This window comes from Mustela erminea, chromosome 18 (assembly GCF_009829155.1).
Source record: "Mustela erminea isolate mMusErm1 chromosome 18, mMusErm1.Pri, whole genome shotgun sequence".
NCBI lineage: Eukaryota > Metazoa > Chordata > Mammalia > Carnivora > Mustelidae > Mustela > Mustela erminea.
In genome coordinates this window covers 50,924,553-50,949,423 of record NC_045631.1, presented here as the reverse complement: position 1 = coordinate 50,949,423, position 24,871 = coordinate 50,924,553, and the positions used below count along the sequence as shown (strand labels likewise).

Below are 24,871 nucleotides of genomic sequence, written 5' to 3'. Positions count from 1 at the left end.
TCTCAGTTCACAGTTCCTGTGTGGTCACAGGTCATCTAAACTCACAGCTTACTGTCATAATTTGGTCAGAAAGAATTTGGACCTGATACAGGTCTCCAGGGTAACCACATTGATGACATGGTAATATTGGAAATGAAGAGAACGCTTGGGACGGATTTGAGTGCTGTGGTGACTCATAGACCCAATCAAGACTAGTTAATGAATCCAGAAAAGTCCAAGGAACTGCCCTAATGATAACATTAGGAATGGCCTGGGCAGGAGCCCCCTGGGATATTCCTCGAGTGACTGTTTTTCCCTACTCCCAGGACCATAAGAAGCTCAGCATTTGGTTGCTTTATTTGGATGGGGGAATGCATACTCCTGGGAATATTGCTAGTTCCTTGAAAGAAAGCCATATTTGAGTGGGGACCTAAATAAAAGCATGACACGTCTGAATGATAAAAAGTGATAGGTCTCGGGGCACCTGGGTGGCTCAGTGGGTTAAAGCCTGTGCCTTCTGCTCAGGTCCTGGGATCGAGCCCTGTATCGGCTCTCTGCTCAGCAGGGAGCCTGCCTCTCCGTCTCCCTCTGCCTGCCTCTCTGTCTACTTGTGATCTCTGTCTGTTAAATAAATAAATTTTTTTTTTTTTAAAAAGAAAGTGATAGGCTTCCCAATGTCTTTGGACTCCTCTGATTCCAGATCTCAAGTCTGTGGTTTGCTCTGAAGCCTCAATATCAGATGGGTCTAGGAAAGATGACTGTCAGAGGTAAGGAAACTTAATTTTAAATCTTATCGGTTTAAATCTTAACATTTAAATTTGAATACTTGCCTGGGGTTAGTGGCTACCATATTGGATACTGCGTTTTTAAAGTTAAGTGGTATTTCTGTCCTCATCCTGAAAAATAAGATTTCAAGGAACTTAATTCTGATCACCTCTTCCTCCTCTCCCATACAATCGCTGCCTGATATTTTAGTCCCTATTGTGACTAATACCTTCCTTCCACCCAAACACAAATCAATCACCGTTATATTGCACATCAGTATTTATTTAGTTTATCAATATATTTATTAGTTTTCAACAACCAACTACTTCCTTCTGGCTTTCATGCTTTTCTTCTTAAGGGGTAGCTCTCAGTTCTTCCAGAGATATCTGTAAAAGAGCAATCCCAGATTTTGTCTGAAGATGGGACTCTTTATTCTTACATACGAATTATATCTTTGCTGTCTTACCAATCAGCCTTTGTCAAACCACCTAAAACTTAACTGACTTAAAATCACAATCTTGTTTTAGCTTCCCCCACCCAATTTGATTTCTGGCATCTGGATATTCGTTTTGTTTGAATTTGATTTGAATTTTTGTTGTATTCTATTCATCCATTTTATGTCTTTGTTGAGGGAACAAATACAATAGCATAGTCCAGCAATTGGTAGAAATCTTGTGATTGTCTCTTAAAATTACACCATGTGCTATTTTGGTGCAAATGATCCATTAAAAGGTAACTGGCCCAGCATTTCCTCCAGCTTTTTAAGTTTTACACTAAGCAAACCAGGAAACTTGCGAAAGTACTCTAAGGGTGGGCTTAGAAGAGTAATAATTGTAACATTGTAAGCAGTATTTTTCAGAAATAGAATAGATTTTTATTTGATTTTTTTAAAAAAAGATTTTATTTATTTATTTGACAGAGAAAGATCACAAGTAGGCAGAGAGGCAGGCAGAGAGAGAGAGAGAAGGGAAAGCAGGCTCCCCACTGAGCCCGACGTGGGGCTCCATCCCAGCACCCTGAGATTGAAGGACCCCAGGTCAGAACTATAGTATAGCCTATAAGTTTTAACATTCTTTTTATAACCAGCTTATGCTAACTAAGAAACTGTGGCCAGCTGACCATAGATAAGGGAGTCAGCAAGCAGCATAACAGGATAACGAATAGCAAAAATCTGTGTTTAACCCAGCTGTTTCTGGCTTCTGTATAATAATGCTTCTAATGCTCTGCTAAGAAATGAAAAATTGCTTAAACCCTCGCTCGCTGTGTAATCAAATAAAGTTATACCCTTCCCTTGTTAAGAATTTCCCCTACTCCTAAGTAAAATTGATAAGGGTTGTCTCCCGTACCAAGGCCAGAGACATGCGGTTCAGCACGTACGCTAGCTGGAGACGTGCGGTTCAGCACGTATATAGATAAAGGTTAGAAACGTGCAAATCAACACGTACCCTCTACTGTACACTATCTGAACGGTGACTGGCCAGAATGTAGGTCTTCCAAAGCCAATCCGCTAACACCAAGTATGCCTTTTTCAAATGTTCAAATTGTCAGCCTATCAGTTCCGTCCCATCCAAAACTTGTTTGTACCTGTCTATAAAAATCCTGCACCACCCCAGCCTGGTGTGCTCAGCTAGCAGGAGCTGCTGACCACCCGCAGGCGCCCGCGCTACAATAAAGAACCTCTTGCTGTTTGCATCCTGTGGCAGTGTTGAATTCTTGGGTAAGGGGATCCGCGGGTCTTTCAAGATCATGACCTGAGTCGAAGGCAGTGGCTTAACCCACTGAGCCACCCAGGCGCCCCAGTCTTCGATTTTGTTCGACAGATTAATTTTGTTTTCATAGACAATCTTTTACAAAAAGGCTGAGCATCTGAGTTTCTTATATAATAGTAAATAATTTCTATGAAGGAAAAAGAGTTCCTGCAAGATTCGGGATATATGGATTTAATCAAATATGTAAAAAATACATAGCAGAAAGATTAGTAGCCAAAAACGTTGTGGACCGAGGCTTGGATTTCCTAATTGATGAAAGAGATTCCCCAGGTTCCATTCAAGTCCGCTGTCCGAGGTCGGCATCTGTCTACCGTTGCTCACATCGTCCTTTTCACATAGTGCCGTGAGAGAGTCCCTCACTGTCAACAAAAGCCAAGGAGAAATTCAGGGTCAGTATTGCTTAGTTCTTTCAAACCCAGTGATCTGTGTGCAGCCTCTGCAAACCTAAGTATAGCTTGTAATGATGAACTTATAATCGGTGATAACGTTCAAAAAGACCCGGGCTTAACAGGCTTATGTAAAATAAAAAGAAGGGAGAAACTTGTACAGACCCAGTGACTTTATAAACTCAAAATTGGTGAATATAAATAAAAAGATTAAGTCATATTGAATTATACTTTAGGCAAGTTACCTTTTGTAAAAAGAATGAAATAGCAAACGTCACAAAATTCAATGGTACCTTCACTTTGCATATTGCTGTTTTTGTCACTGAGCTACTGAGCTGTTAGTGCAGACGCTGTGTCCTAAGCTTGAGTAACTCATGTTGTTTGGTAACTATGTATTTTCTTTCTTGCTCATTTTAAGCATTTCCCAGGCTTTGACTAATTCATGACTTACCGGTTTCAGGAGCCATTGATTCTTTTATTGATCCACGAATGATTTTCATCAGTGATCAACAACTTTTGAAAATATCTTATACAGAGCAAACTTCACAGATTTTCCTTCTGTTTTCAGGAGTCCTTCCTACCAACCTCTGCATGACTCGGCAATTACTAACATGTCTAAGGAAAGCTTCCATTCTTCCATTTCAAGACTCCTAACTGCATCCTCGGTTGCCAAGCACATCTGCTGGTGGGTTCTTAGAATTTGCTTTCCACTTGGCAGAAAAAAATCTTAACTCTCATGTAGTGAATTCTTTACTTCGTGTTGCTGTATGTAATCATTCACTCAGCCCTCTCTTTCGCTTCCTTTTTTTTTCCCTTGGGACAAAGAAACTCTTCCTTCTCCTGTGAAATACTCTCCCCTCGTCCGGTTCTGACCCAGTCCCTTCTTTTCCTCTTCCCACCAAGGAAAAGCAACGCTCCATTTGTTACTTGATTTCTCCTGGATTTCTGGCATTTCCTTGCTTACTTTTCCCTTCTCAACATCATCTTTAAAAACAAAAACAAAAACAAAAACAAAAACCTACCGTCGACCCAAGCAACTCATTTTGGCAACCACCCAACCAGTGGCCTCTCTTTCATAACCAGGCTTCTAGAAAAAATACCTCACAATTTTTTTGTTTTTGTTTTATGCCCCTATCTCACATCAGCACTGTAATCTAAAGCCCAAAATATAGGCACTGAGCAACCTTCATGCCCAAGGCTCTGTGATAGGAACCGTAGTGAAGATCCCATGGTACTCCTCAGATGTTTATAGTCTACGGTGGGAGAGACGTGAGTATGATTAATTTAAGGTACGGTGAGGTACATACTACTGTAGCAGTACACAGTGCCATGGGAGTACCTGTGAGAAGCCTCCCACCCACAGGGTAGGAGGGCCGGGAAAGCTCCTCTAGGACAAGTCAGACCTAAGACCTGAAGGACAAGTAAGAATTAGAAGGATAGTCACCAATTACTCCTTACACCTACTAGGTCTCCCAATGATCATTTAGAAGGTCATTATGGGAAGGCCAGTTCAGAGGACGGGTTAATTCCAGGAGAGCAAACAGAGATAACTGAGAATATGATGCATTGGTTTAAAAAAAAAAAAAAAAAGAAGAAGGGTGCTAGGGTGGTGCAGTTGGTTAAGCATCCAACTCTTGGTTTCAGTTCAAGTTCTGATCTCAAGGTGGTAAGATTGAGGCTTGCCCTGGGCTCCATGCTGGGTGTGGAGCCTGATTCAGAGTCTCTCTCCCTCTCCCTCTGCCCCTCCCTGCTGCTTGCATGCTTGCACTCTCTCTCTTTCTCTCTCTCTCTCAAAGTAAAATAAAAATAAAGTAAAATAATTCGAAAAGTCATGTTTAGGTACGCCCAGATTTGAAGGAAGGGTAAGGCAGAGGCAGGCTGCAGAGGAGCCGTGAGCAGATGATAAAAGTCTTGTGCACTTTTGCAAAGAAGCCAGGACCCTGTGAAGGCAGCAATGGGAGTGACATAACAAAAATTGTATGTTGGAGAGATTTATGTGGTGTGAAATGGATTACTTGCCAGTTTTAAGAGAGTAGATAGGAAAAAAGTAAGACAAAGGCAATCGATCTCAAATACCTAATAAATTTATTTTTTTTATTAAATTTTTTTATTTCTTATAAACATATAATGTATTTTTATCCCCAGAGGTACAGGTTTGTGTATCGCCAGGTTTACACACTTCACGACACTCACTATAGCACATACCCTCCCCAATGTCCATAACCCCACCCCCTCTCCCGACCCCCTCTCCCCAGCAACCCTGTTTGTTTTGTGAGAATAAGAGGCACTTATGTCAAATACCTAATAAATTTACCGGAAAGAAGAATAGAAAGCCTAAAAGGGAAGCAATATTAGAATAAAACATTAGCTGGTAATTTCCCGAAAGTCCAAAACAAAACAAAACAAAAAACACAAGTTCTTTGATTGCCAGAGGCCACAGAATGCCATGCAGAACCCAAAACCAAAAACCAAAAACCAAAACCTCGGCACATTTTCATGAAATTTCATACATCTGCGACTAAGGAGAAGATCCTGAAATAACCTAGCAAGAACTATGAAAGACTTTAAGTTAATGAGAATCAGAGTCAGATAAGCATGCTTATCAGCAAAACTAGATGTAAGAAGGTAGTAACATAATTTTTTAAATAAATAATTGAAGATATTTTCAGTCGTGGTCAGAAACAAAAACATACAAAATCCAGAATGACTGTGTAAACAGAAATATAGGTAGAGAAGAAAGGCAAATCTCTTGGTCAGTTTACAAAGGACCAGAAATTATATTAAAATATGCTTGAAACCACAGGTTACCTGAGAAATGTATGTTAAGTCATCAAGGTGATAGTATGTTTTTTTTTCAGATTAGCAATTTTTAAAAAATACCTATAATTTCCAGGTGGGTATGGGGGATGGGTGAAAGAAACAAAGGGGTTTAAAAGTGTATTTGCTGTGATGAGCACTGAGTGATAGATAGAATCATTGAATCGTTAGAATGTACACCTGAAACTAATATTATACTGTATGCTAATTACATTTTAATTAAAAACAAATCTATGATTTTCAGCTATGCCAAGGCTGTGGAAAGTGTAATCACTACCATTTACTGAGTGCCCACTCAGTGCTTGGTATTGGGCTAAATACTTCCTATGTGTTGTTTCCTTTAATCTTACCCCCCAATTTTTCAAATCCTAAAAGACCCTGTTGCGTAGTATCCTACCCTTTGTATCTTACAGGTGAGGGAACGAAGGCTCCTGGGTGAGTCACTTGCCCAGCATTGCATTGCTAGTAAGGAGTCGAGCTCAGGCTTCAAGGTCAAAGATGCTGGCAGACTTGTTCCATATAGGGTGGGATATGGACACAGAAATAGCAGGTCACGGGGGAAAGATACTGAGGCTGATCTTTTTCCCTTGTCAGAGTAAGACAGATTCAAATATGTTTGTCAACATGTGAGAGTGATCACTAGTAGAATGAAAGACTAGGAAGTTCTCACCCACGGGCTTTCCACCAGAGAAGAGAAAAAGACAAGGGGAATCTTAACAAAAAAGGAACAGAGAAAAAGACATGACCAGTGTAGAGAGTTGGGGAAACCACAGGAAAGCACAAAGAGCAAGAGAGCAAGGACAAAACGGACCGAATAGAATTTGTTTCTTATATGTAAAAAAAAAAATAGAGAGAGAAATTTTTGGAGAATATTTGCCAAAACCCAACTTAGTCACACAGCTGGATCTGAGGAAGACAAAAAGCAAGAACAGCAAAGTTCTTGGAAAAGAGCAGATGTTCTCAGTCTCTCTCTCTCTCTTCTTCACTCTCTCTCTCTCTCTCAAGCTGCTGGGGGGGCTTTACTCTTCTTTCTCTGCAAATTGGGTTTTTTCCCCTGCTTTTGGACATAGCGTTGAGGGCTGCACACAGGTCCACAAAGCTAAGTACCCTGTACAATAAGCAGGGAAAGAATTCAAAGGACTGTTTCACAGCACATGAAATCTGTAATGTATCAGCCCTGGGGAATATTGTTGCAAAACATATGAGGCAAAAAGCAAGGGGAATTGTAAAATGTATGTATCTAAAGTGAAAATCATTGAGTGAACAGAGACACACACAAATGAGACACCATAGTATGTTATTTAAGCTACAGACGGAAGTTGGTCTGAGTACCAGGATCTGCTAGTCACCAGCTGTGTGAGTTTGGGCAAGTCTTTTAAACTCTCTGGGCTTCATTTATCTCATCCCATAAAATGGGGGTGATTTTAATAGCACTGAGCTGATAAGATTATTATGTAGATTAATTGTGCTGATATTTAAGTGTATCCTGCACATCCTAAGTGTCATTTGTCGTTGCTTAGGAATTATCTTCTGCATAAAATCAGTGTTCAACTGTCTTTTAAATCCCAACAGGATGATTTTTTTTTTTTAAGGTTGCCAAACAGATTCTGAAACTTACTTAGAAGAGTGAAGATGTATGGCTTCATCGAGGAAATGCTGAAAAGAGGATTAACGAGAGGGTCCTTGCTCTGTTGCAGTGGTAGGAGATTACAATGTGGCACACGAAAAGGAAGAAGCCCACATTTTGAAGGAAAAGGATGGTGTCCAAAGGGCAGTGGGAGGTACATGCTTCCAGTTATGGAATGAATAAGTCATGCGGATGAAAGGGAAAGCAGAGGGAATACAGTCAGTGATATTATAATAGCTCTGTATGGACAGATGTTAGCTGCACTTAGAGTGAGCACAGCCTAACACACAAACTTGTTGAATCAGCAGTTTGAACACCTGAAATTAATGCAACGTCATGTGTCAATGTGTCAATGTGTCACATTAAGAAAGTCAATGTGTCAACTCTACTTCAATTCAACTCTACTTTCAAAAAAAGAAAAAAGAAAAGAAAAAGAGAAAAGAAAAAGAATAGAGTCTAGAAGCCAACTAGCATCAGAAGGCATACAAAATTCTGCTAGGAAAAAAGTTACTGAATAGATTTTCCTCAATTATATTCTCTGTTTACAAAATGCTGGTGATGTTATTACATGGGATAATTTTGTATCTTCTGCATAAGACAGCAGATATGCAGAAACGCTCAGGAGTTTTTGGTTTTTTTGAGCCTCAGGCGTTAATGAGTTTGATCTGCCTTTGTTTTGCTTGCTGAACAATTCCTGAACTCATAATTAGCAAAAGCGCACACAGGATTGAATAAACGTTGAGAAGTGGGAAGTAGGTGAGGAAGATTTCATGGGATGATTGTAGATGATGTGACACAGATGAGTCTGGTCCGTTTAAGAACTACACGCACAACACATTGTTTCCCCTTCAGTTACATATTCAGAACGCAATCACAGCGCAGAAGCAGGGAGCAGACTTACCTAGGGCAAGCAGAGAGAGAGTGGTCCTTTCTCATGTGTCTTCTTCAGCCCAAACCAAACTCCAGGAATTACAAGTTTTACAATTGCCTTGTCTTCGACTTACATGAAATGCTCAAAGGAGATAGAGTGACAACTCTTACCTGTTACAAATATGTCTTGAAAAATATGGAAAACTGGACATACCCAAAGCCAGCAGTTGCTTATAGAGAAAGTGGTTTGTTTGCTGGGATTTGTTACAGAAAGAACAAGCCCGTAGATCTTGGTGACTCTACACAATGTTGCTCAAAAGATACTCCTGCTTTGCACTCCAAGAGTGATGCACAGTTAGCTTGGATGGGATGTAACTGAAATGCAGATAAACGCAGACAGAGTTCGTGGTTTTACCCTGAAAAAAATTACATGGCTTTATTGCCATATTTCTATACCTAGGTTTTAAGAACTCAAGGGGAGGGTTTTGAGTAATTTTTGAACTGGTTTTGTATTTATACTATCATTTTTTGAAAAAAAATCTTTTCTTTTCTTTTCTTTTTCTTTTTCTTTTCTTTTTTTTTTTTTTTTAACCTCTCTCTGCCCTGCTTTTCTCTGAACTGTCTCTTTACTTATGTTGTTTTAAAAAGACTGTCCAGGGGCCAACTCTCCCATGAGGACTGTGTATGCAAAAGCTAATTGAGAAAGACTAGATTCTCTTTGGTTTGATAGCTCGTAATGTTTTGGTAAGTCCAGCCAGCCATCTGCAGCTACAAACTCCCTGCTGAGTTGCTGGCCGAGATACAAAGAAACGAAAAACAGCGAAGAAACCACCATGTGATGTGAGCCCGGAGTTTTCTGGCAGCCCGGCTGAATGAGGACCATAATCCTTTTCGGAAATCATTCTAAAACGGAACTATTCGCAATAAACATGAAATTAAAAGCATGATGTAGTAGTGATCCAAAAGGAATGTGAATTCTTCTCCAGGACATGCAGAGACCTGTGGACGAACTATTTCTAGATTCTTGCTCCAGCTTTCCTGAGAGTAAGTTAATCTCTAAAATTGTGGTTCTTTTGCATATAAAACCATAACTTATGACTTCAGATAAGGAATGCCAAACATTTGGATGGGGACTAGTAAATGCAGTAAATTATTAGTTGTTTTGATTTTCCAAATCATCCAAGTATTTTATATTGTACAGCTAAAAAAAAAAAAACCTTAGTTGAACTAAGTGTTGTGTTTTTTTTTTTTTTTCCATTTTCACCCCATGACTAAAGCATAGTATATATTATCTAAAAGGGTATTGGGCGAATTGAAAGGAATATAACTTTATGTTGCCTCTTTGCAAGTTATGATGATAGGCTGTTTCCCAAGTGGTTAGAATTACATATTCTTTTTTGTTTGTTTTTACTTTTACTGCCAGAGGATTTGTAAGCACTGGGGGTAGGGAGCAGGAGGGTAGGAGGGGGGGCACATGATTTTCTGAGTTTTAAACTGTTTTAATTGGCTTGAGAATATTTTCATCAAGAAAATGTAGGACAATATTTTTATTGACCTTGTTTGTCATACTACGTCTTTGATCTAACTTGTTGTGCAATGTGTTTATTCTCTGAATATGAGGAAATCTATCAGGCGGGGCGTGACTGGCTTTTTATAGCCACATTATTATTTCTAGATCACACGACTTACTATTCAGAGCAATTTAAGATAGTTAGATGTTTTGTGCTCCTCTGGTGAATAGTAATTCCCGCCCGCCCCCCACCCCCGTATTTACATCAGGATGTGTAGTGGGAAAAAAAAAAAAATCAGTCCTAACAAACAGAAGTAAATAACCATAATTGTGACTGATCATGTTAATTCTGTTGTCATTAGTAATTCTTTCTGGCACATGCATTTCTCCACAGGAAGAAAGGAGAGCAACATATTTAACCCCCTCAGATACCATGGTTTACTAGGGCACTGATTTCTTAATTGGTAATGGTGCAGTTTTGTTTGAGTTGGGGTCTCCAGGCCATCACAGTCTGCTCTGTTAACACCATCATCAGGAACTCAGCAATGAACCTTTGTTCATTTCTGGACAATTTTTGTTCTACAAGGGGGCACCTTGTAAAGGCAACTCTACGCCCTAAAGCCCTCATCCTTGTCTTCTTGTCTGTCTTCACGCTTTCTTTTGTGCTCCTTGTGTTAATTTTCTGTTGCGGCTACAACAGAGGACCTTGAACTTTATGGCTGAAAACAAAGCAGATTTATCGTCTTACTGTTGGGGACGCGAGAAGTGTGATGTGAGTCTCACTGGATGAAAACCAACGTGCTGGCAGGGCTGCATTGGTTTCTGGAGGATGTGAGGGAGAATTCTGTTTTCTTGCCTTCTACGGTTTGCAGAGGCTGCTGGCGTTCCTCAGCTCCTGCCCACCTTCCTCCATCTTCAAAGCCAGCAATGGCTTGAGTCCTTTTAACGACATCTGCACTAACTATCTTTTTTACTTCTCTTTTCCACTTTTCAGGACCCTTGTGATTACGTTGGGTCTCCCTAGATAACCCAGGACAACCTCCCTGACTTAGTTGATGAGCAACCTTACTCCCATCTGCTTCCTTAATTCTTAATACATCATGTAATGTGATATAGTCACAAGTTCCAGGATTAGAACGGGACCATTCTTCTGCCTGCCTTATTCCTCTTCAATTATTCCTTACCTTTCAGATCGAAATGGCAGATGCACAATATTCTCTGCCTTGAGTAGGTGACCTTCCCATTTGAGCCACCTCCTGAATACCAGTAGGAACCAGCATATTCATGGCTTTGCTCTGGCCCCATGGATAAGCTCAGCATTAGGCCATGAATGTAGTAGCCAGAAACAACCTTATTAGTAATAGGATGGAAGAGACAATAGCAGTTCTATGGTTTCCATCTCTCTTCAATATGGCACCAAAGAAGGACGCCATGACCCCCAAAACCCAAGTCTTATTGACCAATTGACTTGTGCTCCAAGCTTTGCACTAAAGCTCAAGCCGTTATGCTTGGAACACTTCCTGGATCAATTCCCCTCCTACAAGGTTGGGTTCTGTTAACTAAGATTACACCTTCTGTTTTCTTTATCAACTAGGATAACTCATGGGTATTTGTGTTTTATAAGTCTCAGAGTAGTTTTGTTATTCTTCCTGATGGGAAAATATTGAGATAGATTTCTTGCAATTCAATTATGGAGCTCATTCTGGAAGATACACTAGTAATTCTTGGACTGCACTAAGATGACCATATAAATAATTACATCATGCTACCACTCCCAGACTGAGGGTTATATCTGAAATCGGCTGCCTTCACTAGGTTTGAAAGAGACCATTTAATGGCTAAAAGACATATAAGACAGCTATGTCCTGAATTGTTGTTGTTATATAGGTTCTCTATACATAATGTCTTCTGCTGATGACTTGGCCTACTTATTGGAAACTGACAGTCTGGCTGATTGGTAGACTTGTGTGTAAGCCTAAAGGGTAGCACTCTCTCCCTTTGAGCTTAAGCCCTTACATGGATTATCCCCAAGGCCAAGGTTGAATCCATAAATAGGAGGCAATGGATGACTCTTCCACTGACAACAGCAGAACACCATGGGGGTCTGCAAATCATCAGGCCTCAATTGCCTCCAGTGATATACTATTAGAGTGAGGTTTTGTTCAAGGAACTCCAAATACAAATTTATCTGATTCATGTGTTCATTGTTTGCTCACTCTTTCTCCCTATTTCTATCATCTCATATGCATGCAGGAGTAACAGACATCATGAATCTGAACATTATTTTAGGTGCTCTTTTCTACTGGCAATAAAATGCAGCCCGCTACTTCGCAAGAATCAAAGTTGTCCGTAATGACACCACACATACCCCTTTACCTAACAGACCTTACCACAATAACCATATTTTTCTGCCCATATTTTTCCAATGAAGAGCGCCTTCACACCACTGGGTCCAACTCTGGCAAGTTCTCAGAATCTGGACAGCTTGAGAAGGCACAGAACTTCACAAGTTCTTTCTATTTTACCTCTTTCACTTTTTTTTTTTTTTTTTAGAAAATCCAACATGGCTGTAAGGTGAAGAAAAAATTGGTTAAGCTCTTTCTATTCTTGGCATATTCGACTCTTTTCCATTCTCCTTCTTACATCCCACCCACACATCCCCTAAGGTTTGATATTTTCCGTCCACATCTTTGCAAATACCCTTTCCAGTGGATGCACCTTGTCTTTCTGCCCACACCTAGATGAGGCGCTTGCCCAGGTATGGAAGCTGCAAGGGTGGTTCTCTTTACACCCATCATGGACTTGTGTTTCTTGAGAATTCAGTTCATCAGTGTCTCCTCGCATATACTGCTTTTTATTTGTGTCGTGGGAAATGTGGTTTTAATTTTGTTGGGTTATTGTTGTTTCTTACCATTGGGGTAAAGATGTTGCACATTCTTCTATATCTCAGCTGTGGGCTTGAACAGAACAACGATATTGTATTCAAGCAGATTCTCATCACCTCCTTGATACTCCGTAAGGTGGAACTAGACGCCATCCTTCTGCTATGGCCTTTAGCCCTACAGGTCATTTCAAGTGAGAGACTATTGTGTGGTTTTCAGGGATTTCGTCATAATTTTAGATTCAATTAATTTTCTCAATCTTCAATTAATATGCCTATTTTGGACAGGAGAGTCGGAAAACTTTTTTGTGCGCATTTCTTAATTTGAGGCAACATTTAATAATTTGGCTGATATCTTGTGGGGGAGTATCTGTGGTTTGGATTTAAATCATATTCTAGTTTTATTGCAAATATATATTTCTTCTTGTGCCTTCTCAGACAATTCTTTGTATTTGTCCCTTTGGGTAGATTTTTCAAAGGAAATTGGGCGAATCACTTTTTCACTTCCACTTTGAAGATATCAGGCAGATTTTTGTTCCATTATAAACTGTTTACTCATTCCTTCCTGAGCAACCCCACCTCTACCCTTGCAACTTAATTCTAACTTTTCCCTCTGTCCTTTAATTTAAAAAATACCATTCATTTTTTGTCATTGTATTTGGTACTTGGCAAGCCTTTTTAGGAAATATGCGTCTTCCTAATACCTTGAAAAATTAATTTCCATTGGGTTTTTACACGGTACTTTCTTCAATATATTTTTCTCCTGTTTTTTTTCTTCTTTTGGGGTATCTCTTTACCAAATACTTTACTTTTGATCTTACTTTTTTTTCTACTTCATGTATTTTTTTTTAAAGATTTTATTTATTTATTTGACAGAGAGAGATCACAAGTATTCAGAGAGGCAGGCGGAGAGAGAGGAAGGGAAGCAGGCTCCCTGCTGAGCAGAGAGCCCGATGTGGGACTCGATCTCAGGACCCTGAGATCATGACCTGAGTCGAAGGCAGTGGCTTAACACACTGAGCCACCCAGGCGCCCCTACTTCATGTATTTTTAATCATGTTTTTAAATGAGTTTTAACTTTCATTGAAAATCTGGCAGGATTATAAAATTTCTCTGTAGCATAGATCTTATGTTCTTTACTGACTTTACTGGGATTTTTAAGTATGTAATTTGCTTTTCATTTTTCCTTTCTTCTTGAATTTTATTGTAGTGATTAAATGGAAGATTTGAAAACATTTCTTCTGTTTATTGTAATAAAGTTTTCTTTGGAAAGATCATATATTTTCTCTGCCTCTTGAGAGTAATCAATCTTTCCTTATGTTCTAGCATTTGGGGGCTCCTGATAATGATTGGATGGACCAAGTAGTCTGAGTGGATCCCTCCTTGAGCTTCTTTGGATGCTGGTAGAGTCTCTGATCTTGCCCTAAATGGTGGATTGATCCACACAATCCTTAGACAAATTTCAACAACAACATTGGCACAGTGGTTAAGAGTGAGGTCTCTAGAACTCGGTCATCTAAGTTAAATCTCTGGTTCTGCCACCATTAGCTGTTTGGCAAGTCTCTTAGCCTCTGTGTGCCTCATATCCCTCATCTTTTAAATGGGGAGAATAGTAGGATCTATCCCAAAGATTTATTATGAGGATTCAACTAATTGATTTGTTAGTTAACTTGTGCTTTCTTTTGTATGTTTTTAGCCTTCTGGCTCCCTTTCCTACACATGGAATTGGAAACAGCTGTTACGATGTTTCTTTTTGGTTTGATTGCACAATGCTTCCTATTTCAGACCATCACATTTACTTCCTTTACTTTTTTATTTTAAAATAAACAGGTCAGAATGATCAAGAGGCACTTAAGTGTGGGTCAGCAAACATGGGCTCTCCTCTGCAAGAATTTTCTGAAGAAATGGAGGAGGAAGAGAGAGACCTTGTTGGTATGGTTCAGAGTCTACATCGTCTCATATTTAGGAAAGAAAAATGTTTTTGGAGGGGGCACTGCAAATAGTTTATCTTCATTATTTAATGTTTCATATATATTCTATTGTTAACTAACAGGCTGGAAATTTTTTTCAAATTCTGGACTTTGCTATTACTTCAAATGAGAGTCCTTTAAGTATATTATTATTATTTGTCTGACTAGAGACATTCTTTAAACAATCAATATTCAGAAATTCCCTGAAAAATAAATCCGTATCTTTGTATTGCAGAAATAATAATTCTTAACATATGAACTCCTTTGAAATTCACGAAGGTATAGTTACAAAAGTTCAGGGTCAAAGTCAAAGAAAGACACAAATTTAATCCAGAATTAATCCAGCAAATAAACCAAAATTAAAACAAACAAACAAACAAAAATTCAAAAGACAAATTGTAGCCCTTCTACACATTTGTACTAAGGATACAGACAGTATCAATTTGAAAGAAGTAATGGAAATATAAACAAACAGAAGAAGAAAATGACATTTTGAACTTTTGCTTCTATTAAGACAGTACTATTTTCTTCTGATAAGAATGATCAGATGTACTTTGTGTAGAAAAGTAAGTAAATTGAGAAAAACACATTTAAAAAGTTAAAATCACTTATAAAATGCCCATAGTTCAAGGAGTTGGGTATTAACATTGGATCTTATGAACATTGTGTGTGTGTGTGTTCTTTCAACAAATATATATTGAATGCTTGGATTAACAATAAATAAAGCATACAAAAATCAAGCATGGAGTAAAGATTATAAAGTATAAATATAAAAGTTGAATTCTATGTTATATAGATGTGTTACTTCCAACTTTTTAACTGTTTTTAATATAAGTATCACAACTGTCAATTGATCTATCTAGATAGAGAACAACACACATACTAAAATAAGATCAGATGGTAAACAAGATATTTTAAAGTCCCTGTGTTTAAAATCAAAAGTATGTAATAGGGTCTTTTCTTAACACCAGAATTTAAATGCATTCTGTTGCATTTCCAATTTCAGAATGTTGTCACAACGACAAAGACTTTTTTTTTTTTTAAAGATTTTATTTATTTATTTGACAGAGAGAGATCACAATAGGCAGAGAGGCAGGCAGAGGAGAGGAGGAAGTAGGCCCCCTGCTGAGCAGAGAGCCCGATGCGGGACTCGATCCCAGGACCCTGAGATCATGACCTGAGCCAAAAGCAGAGGCTTTAACCCACTGAGCCGCCCAGGCGCCCCTGACAAAGACTTTTTTAAAAATTCTTTTTATGAGCAGTGTTTTGGGACAGTCTTCTTTCACATGTACAGCATCTGCCGATAAAAATAGGACCTCACTTCTGTTTTTGAGAGCTGGAAACCAATTTCATGACACCCAACACTTTTCAATCCATCGACACACAGGTGTCAGCAGGACTGTAAACTACTGAGTCATTCCTGAAGCAATCTAGCCTCTAACGCTCACATTAAAGGATGATAAACTTAGACTCTCAATTATAATTGGAATCCGTGCCATAGCTCTCTTTTGATGGACAATGCATGTATTTCAAAATATGCTAATCAAAGGTCAAAAGAAAACAGAAACACTTGGAAACTGGGAGAGAGGAAAAAATGGTCCATGCTACATAACAAAACTACATGTTTGAAGTTCTTATGGATGATTTCTCTGTGGATGAGCAGCTCTTGATTGGTTTTATTTTTCTCTCATTGCTGTGTAGGAATGGTTTTTCTCATTTCTTCTAGTATTGTTTGCATACCGACTTTCCTCCAATTTACATCAAGTTAATGACTTTCCTCAATTGCCTGCAATGAATCTGGGACGTGTAGATAACTTTAATGACTCTAATTATGTGATTGCATTTGCCCCTGAATCCAAAACAACCCAGGAGATCATGGAAAAAGTGGCTTCAGCCCCATTCATGAAAGGTATGTTCTCTAGCAATTCTTGACGTTTTCCTGATTTGCAAAACATACACATTTATTTGGGGATTTTGTATTATCCTCATTATCATCCGTATCAAAATGAGACAGTCTGGTATTATTCAAATGTATGTTAGTGAGAAGATTTTGGAAATATTGGACAGCACTAGAGCATAGTTTTTAATTCTCTTCAAATACATAAAAAACTGAGAGGGAAATTAGACAGTAAAACCAAGAAGTCAGCAGTAGCTACCAACAAAACTAGATAGTAGGGTGTTTCTCCAAACCCCACAATATAAGTGGGGGGGAGGAATCACCAACAGCCACTAAGCCTGCATGACATCTCTCGGGGGTGTTGGGAGAACAAAGGGGAGCAGTGGGGTATCTGATGGAGCTGGAAAGAGCCCCCTGAGAGGAAACCAGTACCCCTTGCAAAGCAGAGTAGGCCAATCTGTGAACAACTGAAACAATTTTCAGCCACTATCCTGGTAGGGTAGTATTAGGCAGTTATCCCAAAGCTGTTACATATGGAAAGTGGGATATACAAAATAGGTAATTATGAAATAGTCTCTTTCTCCCACCCCTCTGTCTTGCAAACCCAGGAATCTCAGTCCTGGAGGAAAGGAGATGCAGAGGGTGGGACAGGAAATTTACAGGGTAAAGAATATTGTCAGGGCACCAGGGTGGTGCAGTGGGTTGAGTGTCAGACTCTTGGTTTGGGTTCAGATTATGATCTCAGGATCTAAATCATGAGATTGAGCCCACATCAGGCTCTGTGCTCACCACAGAGTCTGCTTGAGACTTTTGTTCCCTCTGCCCCTCCCCCCACAATCGAGCACATGCACCCTCTCTCTCAAATATTGTCATTCCAGATTGCTAGGAAGCCAGTGATAATGAACAGGTTCTGTTAAAGGGTCTCAATTTGAGGAGACTCCCACTGGTATAGTTGGCATACTTTGAGCTTCAAGAAGAATAGTAGGTGTGATGATATGAAACTCATCCAAGGTATACATAAAATCCAGGCTTCCACAACGTATTTAAAAAAAACAACAACAATGCTTTTAGAATATGGTACAGAATCAGTTCTTCTTATGAAAATTTGTATATGAAGAGAAGATACCCAGTATTTATCCTATATAAACTATATTAGTGGATAATCAAACAGATGCTGGAAAGTACTATTTTATAAATGTTTCCACTAAAACATAAAAAACAAATGATGGCAATATAATATCACCATTTTAAAACTCCCATTGAATTAATGGACCTATGCACTGAGTATCCATGGATGCTAATAATATCTTTAAATACCAGATTATCAGAAATCCTGACACTCTGATGAAAGAACATACCACCACCTCTAATCACCAAAGGGATTTGACCAGAGTCTGATTAAGCCTCTGGATGCAGCTGCCAGATTGCAGGAGATGCAGAGAATTAGAAGCATATCATATTGCACTGGAAGTACGCATCCATCAGAATCCAGGCTGCAGGTTATTACATGGGCTAAGTAGCCTGGGTTTGGTCAGTAACAGTTATTAATTCTGTTGTATCTTTTAGGTATCTTGAGATGCTATCTTGAGAAAGCATTCTCTAAACTTAATGATTTTATGTTGTCTTCAGAGGTTTGGCCACATTGACACCATGGTCACGTGAAAATACATCTTATAATTATATGATATATTTCAACTTTGGATAGGTCTGTGTATTGCTGTGTATTGCTAGGGGCATTCCTGGTGTAATAGTGGTATTGATATTATCCCAAATTCAATGCTTTATATCATTGGTTTAAAGTTTATTTGGAAAGACATGTTATATTTGTGATAAAAGTGATTGCCCCATATCTCTTATTTTATCCAGAATTTTAGACACTGTGCCACAGTGTGGGTCTCTTATTTAGGATCAGACCTGCCTTTAGTGAATAAAGAGGTTTAACATTAAATAACTGTAACATAATTGAATATGGTCTGCTGTCATTGGACCACATAAAAATCTTCCTTATTAGCTACTTCTTTCTTTCACATTCCAGGAAGAAGAATCATGGGGTGGCCAGATGAGAAAAGCATGGATGATTTGGATTTAAACTACTCTATAGATGCAGTAAAAGTCATCTTTAATAATACATTCTCATATCATCTGAAGTTTGTCTGGAGTGGGAGAATCCCCAAGATGAAGGAACACAGAGACCATTCAGGTAATTTTCCTACTAGAAGGATTTTTGGTTTTTGGTTTTGGGTTTTTTTTGCTATTATGTCATTAGCCACTAGAAGACACATGCGATCTCTGAAGCCTACACAACCATATGCTGGATGTTCTCTTAATTTCTGAATATAAATGCGATTTATTCTTACTTAAATAAAGCCGGTGTTCTTAAGTATATTGTTTTATTAAGAAATAATATTGGCTATTATTCCTATGCTACCGCTAAATATAACCTGAAGGAAAGATTCTTGCTCATTGATTCTCAGACATTTAAAAAAAAATGTAGTGCTGGGATGCCTGGGTGGCTCAGTGGTTAAAGCCTCTGCCTTTAGCTCAGGTAATGATCTCAGGGTCCTGGGATCAAGCCCCGCATCGGGCTCTCTGCTCAGCAAGGAGCCTGCTTCCCCCATCTCTCTCTGCCTGCCTCTCTGCCTACTTGTGATCTCTCTCTCTATCAAATAAATAAATAAAATCTTTTTAAAAAATGAAGAAAAATTTAAAAATGTAGTGCTTTCATGGCAAAAAGAACAGAAGAGCAAAGCTCAAAAAAAAAAAGCATTCTTGGCTAACTGAGAGAATGATAAGATTGAATGCAAATTATTGATAACTGGTCTTAAAAACATTAATAAAGCAATTCTGGTGTATTCTTCTTGGGTATGTTCTTCCAAACTCACTGGAGAAGTCCTACCATACACTGTATTATTGTGGGTTTGTAGTGTTTTTTGGAACATTTGAAGTTTTGATTTTTCCTATAACCAAGATCATCCCATCCCATCATAAATGGTTGTGTTCTTCTTTCACTGTAGCTCATTGTCAAGTAATGGATGAAAAAATCACATGTGAAGGTTCCATGTTCTGGAAGAAAGGTTTTATAGCTTTTCAAGCTGCCATTAATGCTGCTATTATAGAAGTGAGTATTGAGTTAAAGAAAAGTAACTGCATTGTATATTGCATTTTGATGCACGATGCTATAATGGATTGCCCTACCTTAGCATTTACTTAATTGAGTCACTGAATTTATTTGGCACAATACAGAGAACAACTGCTATAGGTAAGCCATTATGCTAAGCACTGAGGATCAAGAAGTCAGTAGAACACAGGTACTTTTCTCCAGGGATCCTGGATGTTGAGGGGACAAATATATGGACATGAAGTCACATTAAAAGTTTAGGTTCTATCATGGAATTACACATGCTGTGCAAGGCAAACAATAAAGCAGAACATACTCTAATGAGAAATATTGGGGAAGATGACTAACGGAAGTGACATTTCAGTTGCACCTTCAAGCACGAGTAAAATTTTGTGCAGGGAAGATGGTAAATAAGAAAGGTCTAAGGAGTCAGCCAGAACTTGAAGTGTTTCAGGAACTACAAGGGGTCATATAGATTTATATGAACATATATATTTAAGTGTGGAATGCACATAATTTGTTATAACTGAGAGAAAATACATGAGGGATAATACATGGTGGGATAACAATGTGTTCCTTGATACCTTCCTTTAGATCACAACAAATCATTCAGTGATGGAAGAGCTGATGTCAATCACTGGTATAAACATGAAGATATTACCTTTTGTTGCCCAAGCAGGAGCTGCAACTGATTTTTTCATATTCTTCTGCATTATTTCTTTTTCCACATTCATTTACTATGTATCAGTCAATGTTACACAAGAAAGACAATACATTAAGTCATTGATGATGATGATGGGCCTTCGAGAGTCATCCTTCTGGTAAGTTACATGGCCACAATCTATCATGCAACATAGATGAACACAACAAGCTAGCTGGTTGGACTCCCTAAGCCTATGAAGTATGATACTTAAACTTGATTCTTTCCTAAAGAAGTACATTGTAAATGAATGGAATAGATTCAATTAAGCATCATAAATAAAGCTTTTCAAACCTCTTTAAATTAAAAGAAGCCTGATCCCAGAGGTGTCTACTGATACCCAAGTCATTAAGAAATAAAAATGATGACTCTCAGTCACTAATTGCTAGACATGAGTACACCCAAATATGTTAAGAACAGGAGGTTTCTATTGCTAAATGAAGTATACATTTCAGATATTTCATGAGGTAAGGTGGTTAATACTGCCCTTGAATTGAGGGAATCATCACTCTGATGACACTGATGGTGAAAGTAAAAAAAAAAAAAAAAAACCTGTTATGCTCTTTCAGCACAGAACTTCCTTAGTGGAGGACTAACAGTGTGATTAGAACACAAGCCTGGGAGATAGGAAGCCATGGGTCTTCTCCATCTGAGCATTACCACCCCAAACAACCTACTTAATTTCTTAAAACTCTGTTTTCTTTTCTGTAAAACATTGTAATGGCAACTATCTCCCACTGACTATGAATATTAAAGAAGGGAATGTATTTAAAGTGCTTAGCATTGAGCTCAGCAAAAAATTAAGCATTCAATATTAGATGACAGTTGATAGAAATTTGGGAATGGTCATAGTCTGAGAAGACAGTAGATGTAAGTTAAGAAACCAAGGAGTGATGAATGCCTGGGTGGCTCAGTCGGTTAAGTGTCTGCCTTTGGCTCAGGACATGATCCCAAGGTCCTGGGATTGAGCTTCACATCAGTCTCCCTACTCAGCCAGGAACCTACTTCTCTCTCTCCTGCTCCCCCTGCTTGTGCTCTCTCTCTCTCTCTGTCAAATAAATAAATAAATAAATAAATAAATAAATAAAATCTAGAAAGAAAGAACAAATGAATGAACAACAACAAAAAGAAACCAAGGAGTGAATCTTTAACTAGCAACAAGAAAAACTTAATGAATTTAGTGAAGGGCTGTATTTGAGATATAGAATAATAAAAGTATGAGTTCTGGACTGAAAAAGTCATAGTTTGAATTTGGTTTCTTTACACACTGATGTTATTCTCACTGATAAACAAGATCTGTAGAATCTACAGAATAGTTCTGGAAATATGAAATGTAGTTTTTAAAAGGATGTTAGGGGAGTCCAGGATAGCAGAAGAGTAGGAGATCTTAATTTCGTGTGGTATCAAGAATTCAGCTAGAATAGCTTTCAAACCATTCTGAACACTTGCAAACTCAGCTGGAGATCTAAGGAAAGAATTGTTGTAAAACTACAAATAGAAAAGTGACCACTTTCTGCAAGACAGAATGACAAGATGGAAAAACTCACCTCAAAAAAACCCCAAAAAACCAAAAAAACAAACAAATGAACAAACAAACAAACAAACAAAAAACCAAGAGGCAGTACTGACTGCCAGAGACCTAATCAGTACGGACATAAGTAAGATGTCAGAAATAGAGTTCAGAATAATAATTATAAAGATACTAGCTGGGCTTAAAAAAAAAAAAAAAAGCACAGAAGGCACTAGAGAATCCCTGTCTGAAGAAATAAAAGAACTAAAAATCTAACCAAACCAAAATAAAAAAGGCTATTAATGAGATGCAATAAAAAATGGAAGCTCTGGGATGCCTGGGTGGCTCAGTTGGTTAAGTGGCTGCCTTTGGCTCAGGTCATGATCCCAGCATCCTGGGATCGAGTCCCACAACAGGCTCTTTCTCAGCAGTGAGCCTGCTTCTCCCTTTGCCTCTGCCTGCCACTCTGTCTGCCTGTGCTCTCTCTCTCTCTCTCTGACAAATAAGTAAATAAAATCTTTAAAAAAAAATGGAAGCTCTAACTGCTAGGATAAATGAGGCAGAAGAGAGAATTAGTGATATAAAAGACAATATGATGGAGAAAAAAGCTGAGGAAAAAGAGAGATCAACTACTACTAGATCACAAGGGGAGAATTTGAGAGATAAGTGATACCATAAAGCAAAATAATATTGGAATAATTGGGATCCCAGAAAAGGGAGACAGGAGGCATATTGGAGCAAATTAAAGAAGAGAGCTTCCTTAATCCTGGGAAGGAATCAGACATTCAAGTCCAGGAAGCACAGAAAAACCCACTCAACAATCAGTTAAAATAGGTCAACACCTTAATATATAATAGTGAAACTTGAAAATTGCAGAGACAGAGAGAAAATCCTGAAAGCAGCTCAGGAAAAGAGGTCCTTAACCTACAAAGGTAGAAATATTAACCAATGAGCGGACTTATCCACAGAGACCTGGCAAGCCAGAAAGGAATGGCATCATATAATCAGAGTGCTAAATGGGAGAAATATGCAGCCAAGAGTAGTTTATCAAGTTAGAATATCATTCAAAATAGAAGAGATAAAAAGCGTCTAAGACAAACAAACTAAAAGAATTTTGAACACTAAATCAGTCCTGTAAGAAATGTTAAAAGGGATCCTTTAGGAGAAGAGAGGGGCCAAAAGTAACATAGACCAGAAAGGAACAGAGAAAGTATATAGAAATTGTGACTTTACAGGTAATATAATGACATTAAATTTATATCTTTCATTAATAGCTCTAAATGTAAATGGGCTAAACATCCCAATCAAAAGACACAGGGTATCAGATTAGATAAAAAAGCAAAACCCAACGATATGGTGTCTGCAAGAGATTCATTTCAGACCTGAAGATATCTCCAGATTGAGAGTAAGGGGATGGAAAACCATTTATCATACTAATGGACACCAAAAGAAAGCTGGGGTGGCAAACCTTATATCAGACAAATTAGATTTTAAACCAAAGACTGTAATAAGAGATAAGGAAGGATACTATATCAAAATTGAAGGTTCTATCCAACAAGAAGTTCTAACAAATTATAAATATTTATGTCCCTAACATGGGAACAGCCAATTATATAAAGTAGTTAATAACAAAATTAAAGAAACACATCAATAATAATATGAAAGTAATAGGGGACTTTAACATTTCCCTCACTGCAATGGACAGATCATCTAAGCAGAAGATCAATAAGGAAACAAGAGCTTTGAATGACACACTGGACCAGATGGACTTCATAGATATATTAGGAGCATTCCATTCTAAAGCTACAGAATTCACATTCTTCTCAAGTGCACATGGACCATCCTCCAGAATAGATCACATACTGGGTGTACAAATCAGCTCTCAATTAATACCAAAAGATTACGATCATTCCCTGCTTGTTTTTGGACCACAATGCTTTGAAACTGGAACTCAATCACAAGAGGAAATTTTGAAAGAACTCAAATTCATGGAAGCTGAAGAGCATCCTTCTAAAGAATGAATAGGTCAACCAGGAAATTAAAGAAGAATTTTAAAAAATCATGGAAACAAATGAAAATGAAAACACAACAGTTCAAAATCTTTGGGATGCAGCAAAGTCAGTCATAAGAGGAAAGTGTGTAGCAATACAAGGCTTTCTCAAAAAACAAGAAAGGTCTCAAATACACAACCTAACCTTACATCTAAAGGAGTAAGAAAGAACAGCAAATAAACCCTAAACCTAGCAGAAGATAATTAATAAAGATTAGGGCAGAATTGGGACACCTGAGTGGCTCTGTCAATTAAGCATCTGCCTTTGCCTCAGGTCATGATTCAGGGTCCTGGGATCTAACCCCATATCAGGCTCCCTGCTCAGCAGAGTCTGTTTCTCCCTTTTTCTCTCCCTCTATATCTCCCCTGCTCATGCTCTCTCTCGCTCTCTCAAAAAAAGGGGGGGGGGGAGGATTAGAGCAGAAATCAATGAAATATAAATCAAAAGAACAGTAGAACGAATCAACAAATCTAGGAGCTGATTCTTTGAAAGAATTAATAAGACTTTAATAACACTGATAAGCCCATGGCCAGACTTACCAAAAAGAAAAAAGTTTCAAATAAAATAATGAATGAAAGAAGAGAGATCAAAACCAACATCAAAGAAATACAAACAATTATAAGAACATATCACAAGCAAGTATATGCCAACAAATTATGCAATCTGGAAGAAATGGGTGCATTCTTAGAAACATACAAACTACCAAAACTGAAACAGGAAGAAATAGAAAACCTGAACAGATCCATAACTGGCAAGGAAATTGAAGCAGTAATCAAAAATCTCCCAATAAAAGAGTCCAGGGCCAGGTGGCTTCCCAGCAGAATTCTACTAAACTTTTACAGAAAAATTAATACTTATTCTTCTGAAGCTGTTTTAAGAAATAGAAATGGAAAGAAAACTTCCAAACTCTTACTACGAAAGCCAGCATTATATTGATCCCAAAACCTGACAAAGACCCCACCAAAAAGGAGAATAACAGACCAATATCTCTGATGAACATGGATTCAAAAATTCTCACCAA

At 38.2% G+C, this 24,871-nt stretch overlaps 1 protein-coding gene across 5 annotated transcripts in view; it reads left to right on the top strand.

Annotated features, from left to right (window-relative positions):
- The first annotated feature begins 8,781 nt into the window (after window positions 1–8,781).
- Window positions 8,782–24,871, top strand: part of ABCA9 (ATP binding cassette subfamily A member 9) — a 67,362-nt gene continuing 51,272 nt past the window's right edge. For 2 of the 5 annotated variants that reach the window (XM_032321802.1, XM_032321798.1), the window contains exons 1-6: window positions 8,789–9,257; window positions 14,435–14,536; window positions 16,301–16,483; window positions 18,507–18,671; window positions 19,486–19,589; window positions 20,184–20,410. In XM_032321802.1, coding sequence (XP_032177693.1) covers window positions 9,203–9,257; window positions 14,435–14,536; window positions 16,301–16,483; window positions 18,507–18,671; window positions 19,486–19,589; window positions 20,184–20,410 — 836 coding nt within the window. In that variant the 5' untranslated portion in view covers window positions 8,789–9,202. Of the gene's footprint in view, window positions 9,258–14,434; window positions 14,537–16,275; window positions 16,484–18,506; window positions 18,672–19,485; window positions 19,590–20,183; window positions 20,411–24,871 lie in introns of all 5 variants that reach the window. The other 3 variants (XR_004280688.1, XM_032321800.1, XM_032321799.1) reach the window with 3 other exon arrangements.